Source organism: Brachionichthys hirsutus, unplaced genomic scaffold (assembly GCF_040956055.1).
Source record: "Brachionichthys hirsutus isolate HB-005 unplaced genomic scaffold, CSIRO-AGI_Bhir_v1 contig_200, whole genome shotgun sequence".
In the NCBI taxonomy this organism is placed as follows: Eukaryota; Metazoa; Chordata; class Actinopteri; order Lophiiformes; family Brachionichthyidae; genus Brachionichthys; species Brachionichthys hirsutus.
In genome coordinates, this window is record NW_027180317.1 from 720,803 (window position 1) to 726,802 (window position 6,000).

At 41.6% G+C, this 6,000-nt stretch overlaps 1 protein-coding gene across 1 annotated transcript in view; it reads left to right on the forward strand.

Annotated features, from left to right (window-relative positions):
• Positions 1-5,636, forward strand: part of LOC137912571 (MAP kinase-activating death domain protein-like) — a 31,093-nt gene extending 25,457 nt beyond the window's left edge. Inside the window, exons 35-39 of the mRNA XM_068756706.1 lie at positions 16-88; positions 432-538; positions 3,263-3,332; positions 4,890-4,936; positions 5,523-5,636. Coding sequence (XP_068612807.1) covers positions 16-88; positions 432-538; positions 3,263-3,332; positions 4,890-4,936; positions 5,523-5,636 — 411 coding nt within the window. The remainder of the gene's footprint in view (positions 1-15; positions 89-431; positions 539-3,262; positions 3,333-4,889; positions 4,937-5,522) is intronic.
• Positions 5,637-6,000: the final 364 nt, after the last annotated feature.

Genomic DNA, 6,000 nt, shown 5'->3' on the forward strand with positions numbered 1-6,000 from the left:
ATTTTTATATTTTAGTGTCGTGAACTGTACTATTGTGTTAAAGACAGCATGGAGAAAGCTGCAGCAAGACAGCAATGCATTAAACCAGGTATGGAGTGAGTGACCGAGCATGCATCTGTCGAGGTTTTGCTGAATCTTGTCTGTAACTGAATAATTGCATGGAAATCATGGAAAAGCCATATTTTATAATGCTGTTCATAGTAATGTGGCACTTTATCTGGACCTACTTCAGCATTTAACAGGTTTTACTAAGCAACATCACCAACCCTTCAAGGTTTATGAGAAACCACCGGGGGGGGGGGCTGTGTAGTCTTGTCTCAAAATATAAGCATGGAAGACATTCAAAATGGCTCATTTTGAGTGGGTTTTCATTTTTTCCTGCACGCTGTCAGGTTTTTGATGGAATTCATCATCCGTGTGGTTTCCCGTAGGTCCAGAGCTGGGTGGAGAGTTCCCGGTCCAGGACATGAAGTCTGGAGAAGGTGGACTGCTGCAGGTCACATTGGAAGGAATCAACCTTAAATTCATGCACAGCCAGGTGAGAGGCCAGCACCACTGCAGAGAATCTGCTTGTCGTCTCACACAACGCAAGGGCATGAAAATAAAAACTCAGAGCTCATCCCATCCTCCCGTCCTCCTTTCTCATCCCTCCCGTTTGCCTCGTTTCCTCCCTGATGTCTTCCTCTATTGTCATTAAAATCAAATTACAGTCGTAAAAATAGTAGCAATGGTGCTTGATTGACTTTTACTCACACCTGATGCTCAACCCTTAGAGGAAGAATTCCTGTTTGTGCTTTTGCTTAATTTTTATTTTATTTTTTAACAGTTTGTTGTTCGTGTTCATGGTTTTTGTTCAAATGCATGTTTCCCAAAAGCAGTATTAACACATTCTTCCACACAAGTCCCCTGTTGACATTTGTGGTGCTCAAAACTCATTGTTCATTTATTGTGTGGCAGATGAAGTGTTAATGTGTGTGTTGTGCGTCAGCGGTAAGACGGATGACCTGAAGCAACGACTTTTCATTAATAATTGGCTATTTTATAGCAACTATCCACATTTAAGTTTGGACCCTTGAACATTCTCGTGTGTTGTCCTTACGTGTGAGCAGGTAGTCTTCAGCAGGGTTTTTTATTTTATTTTGCGGTTCAGGTTCATTAGAATGTGATGGAGTAGTCTCAGACTGGACTATGGTGAATGATCAGGGACCCCCTCCCTCTTGCTAGCTGACAAATATGTATTAAACAATAACACAGAAGTGTGAGGTCTTACGAAAGGGAATTTGAACAGCTGTGTTTTCATGAGCTGTCCTACATCTGTGATCTGATACAGTATCGGTGAAAAATCCAACCAAACAGCTTTTGTTGAAACTATTTGGATTCCTCTTGAGCTATTTTATGATTTTATTTTTCATCCTCCTTCCTCCTCCAGTGTGATGGAGGTGAATGGATTCTCATTTGTGGTGCTCACAAAATGACTGATATACCATATTTAACTGTAGATAAACAGGTGCCGGTCCTGCATGTCATTTACAGCAGCGTTCAGATGTCATTGTCACCAGCTGTTAGCTTTGTTTAAATTAAAAGTGATTGAGTGAATGACAAGTGTTGCAGGTTCTGCGTGGGGAAATATAATTTGGCTTGCCGGCCTCAGCCTCCCATTTTAATGTGCTCATAGTGCCACCTGCTGTTTTGTAGTGTTAGTACTCCAGATATCTTGTACCTGCACGGCATTCTGTATTTGCACATATTGAATGTGTGAATCAAAATGAATCTATTAAAGATGTTTTTTAAATTAAGGCTATATTGTTGCCTGCAATTGCAGGTTTAAGTGTATATTATATCACTGTGAGCATCACAAATAGCATTCTGTGTACCACTATTGTAAAACCCAGACCTTCTGCTTGGTCAGATCTAGTGGAGTGACTTTTTATTTAGATGTTGCTAAAGAGTCTTTTATTATCTTTGTTTGTTGTACCTTTGGCTCTTTTGGCTTAACTTGAATGTTGAATGGGTTGTGCCTCATATTTCAAGGGGTTTGAGTGCCACGCTTAGAAAAGATTTCCCCATTAAGTGAAATACAGTAAATAAAAGATGAGTCCGTTAGAGACGCTCCATGTTGACCATTTCATTCCCAGAGTAACGGATTTTTATGAGCAGCTTTGCTTTGTTTGTTTGGGGGTGTTTGCAGGTCTGCTCGTGAGCCATCCTCTTTGATAGTTATTATGGTTTCAGAGTACAACTTTAGTCAGAGCTGGTTTTGTATGACTATTTCAGTGATGGGCATTAGTTCATGGCAGCTCTGCAGTGAGTTGATTTCACTATACATCATGGCAAGATTTCCTGTCCCTCAATCATCAGTTCTGCTGTGTAAGTGATGTTGGTGCCAGCCCTTGTTGCTGGAGGAGGAGGCATGGAGGGCTCTGGTGAACTAAGGCGTTCCCCAGGCTTTGACAACAAAGGTGAACTTAGCGCTCAATGCCTTGTAAAACCTTTAGTCCTCTTTTTGTCCCTCTTTCCTATTTTTGGGGCTGCTCCCTCTTGTCATGCATTTTTCATTTGGCTCTGGGTCTTAGCTCGATTCTTGCTATGAAACAATACGAGGCTCCTGTGGATAGCTCCCTCGAGGAGTTGCGTCGAGTGTCTGTCTCTTCTGTCCGATAATAATACAAACCATTTTTCTCCCATGCTCTCTCCCCCTGCAAGGAGCGGAAGGTACACAACCTCTGCTGTGTTTGCTTATTAGCACTGAACCCTATTGGGTTCCTTTTTATCCCTCTATCTTTCCTTTTAACTGTCGTAGCTATATGGCAAATCAAATTTTTTTGTCCTTGTCTACATTTTCATATAGAACTTCCATGTTTGCATCATATGGGCCATATTACATTTCTGAATAGAAAGTGTGTTTTGAACTGCTTTTGCTGTTTACGTCTAAATTTAAGTGTAAACTTTCCAGTTCTGATACACTTGATCGATGAAAAAGTTATGTTGAATTAGTTTTGAGCTTTGAGCAGGCTAAATGCTTTCTCCTCATCTGACCATCGCCCATGTATGCGTTTAATCATGGAAATTTCTCAGTGTGTTTGTTTTCTTTTGGTAGATGATAAAAGCTTGCATGTGTAGTTGTTTTATTTTTACCTTTCATACTGAGTGAAACAAGTTTAAAATTGTAATTTTTTTAAATATAACGTGTTTTGCTTTCCATCCAGTGTGGTTGAGTTAATAATGTTGTGTCCTGTTTTGTTTGTTTTTTGTTTGTTTTTAGGTTTTCATAGAGCTGAGTCACATTAAAAAGTGCAATACAGTGAAGGGAGTCTTTGTCCTGGAGGAATTTGGTAATTACACCATCTATTGATTCTAGGCCTGTACTCAGCACGGCAGTAACTCGGCTTCATGGCTAATGTATTGATGAGATTTTATAAGGGTTCATTAAATTGGATAATCGCTCTCTCGGAGGAGTACCGAGACGACGATTCCTGCAGGTGATTTCCTGAGTGATGAATTCTGCTGAGGATGTGCTTTTCCTTAAATTGCACGGCAGCGCTGAAGTTCAGAGCGAGTGACATTTCATTTAGTTAATAAAGAGGGACAGCGTTTGAGAGAAGTGATTCAGTTCCATCCAACCCAGTGTTGGACAGAAAGTTTTGACCATATTTTGGACACGGGTACAAATTGAAATGGGTCTTCATGAGAAGCAGAGTCTTTGCTTACAGGGAAGGAGGATGTAGGACTTAATATAGAGAAAGATTGCAGTCAGTGAAATCTGGAATCCACCACACAGTTTAATGGTGTCTGTTCCAGCTTAGGACTCTTCCTGACATCAAGACTCATAGAAATCCATTCGATAGTTTATTTTTGTCTTGACATGGGTAAAAATTAAACCTCCTTGGGACTTGTAATGACATGTGCTCAAAGTCATTTATCGAGGTCCACTAAATGACTGGATTTGATTACATTTAAATTGGAATAAGTCATATTCTGATTTCTAATTGCGGATTTATTTACTGTGAAAGTGAAACATTTGTCCCGTTTCCTTTGTGCTGAAGCAGAACACAGTAGCCCTTTTTAAAAAGGATTGAGAGCCTACGTTTTCTTTTGTCTAGCCCAGTGGACGGTGACATGAGGCTTTAGGCTAGACATGCTTGTCAGTGGGACTGTGAAGGGTTAACACTGAGGACAAAAAGGTTGACTTACTGTCTGACGGAGCAGAGATCAGAGGTGGAGTGCCAGGCTGGGTTACTGCCGTGTCTCTGTGCTGCTTTTGTAATGTTGCCCTCATCTTTGCCACTATGAAAACCTTCATTCTCCAGCAGGTAAAGTGTTGTCACCTTTCTTATTCAAACGAATTCTGACTATTTCCCTCATGGCCCTTTTCATGAATTCATCTTTCTTTTATGTGCCCTGAGTTTCCCTCTGCTTCCTTCATCACTTGCTTGTCATTTTTGGAGATCACCCCCCCCAAAACTCCATCTCTCTAACATTTTCTAAAAGTCTATCTTTTAGCAAGTTGAGATCTTTGCTGGGGCTGTTAAACATTTCACATCTGTCCACACCACTGCTTTTTCACCTCTATGGGTTCACAGTTACTAATGAAAAGTCAACATGTCCTGTGGACAGTGACATGGTCCTGGGTCAATGGGTTTTGGACTCTGGTAGCTGCTTTTCTGTGACGTCTTTTAATGTTCAGTTCACTGCGGTAGGGGGTTCCGGAGTGGAGGCTGTCCCTTTTCTCTCTGAACTGAACTTCCTGACTGTTGAGGTGGACTCTTCTTGGCCCACATCCCATTTTACACCTTTTATGTCTACCTCTAAAACCCCCAAAACGCTCAAACAGTAACAGTAATGTTCCTGCTGCCGTTGAGTCATTTGTTTTGTCTCTTGCACTGGCATAGTTCCTGAAACTAAAGAAGTGGTGATCCACAAGTACAAGACACCCATGGTGAGTCCTCGCTTCTTCTGCCGGAGTCATCAGCACTGCATGTACGTAGAGAACTAGCTGCTCAGTCTAGCCACGCGTGTGACTTTACGTGTTCATCCACTGAACGGGTCCCAGCTCCTCACTCTATATACTGTATGCAAATAAACGGAATCTCAGCGATTTGAAAAATGCACCACAATTTACAAATGTGCTTTGGAAGGTTGTTTCATCTGAAAATAAAAACCCACATTTTATTCTCATGAATTTTTAATGATTATCTTAATTTAGTCGGTAACAAAAACACCAGAAAATGTAAGCACCCTAAATTTCTGGGTTTTGCACATTCAGTTATTAGTCTCTTCTTGTAAGTAGCACCAGGAGCACTGGATGTACTTTATTGCTGTGAGGTGACAAAAGTGACCATTGTGGGATAATATGCCAAAAATATATCTACTGTTGCTTGAGGAAGGAATAAACAAATTAATCAGCAGTATTCAGACAAACTATAACTTAAACAGGAACCCAGACATAAAGAGCCGGAGCTTCTTTTTCCAGATCCGTCCCTGTTCTTGGAATCTGTTCCTCATGGCGGTTTCTTCCTCTGCAGGCACATCAGATCTGTTACTCCGTCCTCTGCCTTTTCTCCTATGTGGCTGCAGCGAAGGGAAAGGAGGCGGACGGAAAACCCAAGCTTCTGTCACCGAGACCCTTTACTAGCTAGTCTACACGCCACATCCTCTCCATCCCCCTTCCTCCCCATCCTCGATGTGCCTCGCTACTTGAAATGCATCTCGGGCTCTAAAACCACAGGTTTTTCCTGACAATCCCCTTCCTAAGTCAAAGCACACAACTCCTGCACCCTGGCCCTGTATATACAAACCTCAGACCGTTATTTGACCCTGTTGTGTAGACGTGTGTGTTCTGTGATGTCTGTAAATCACTGTCGTTCTAGTGATAATAGCTAAATGTTTGCCTGCTCCTTGATGTGGGAGAAGTTACTCGAGCTCTTCTCAGTGTGAACGTCCGTCCGCTAATGTTCCCACTGAACCCATCGGTTTTACCAGTATGAGGGGGGATACCTTTGA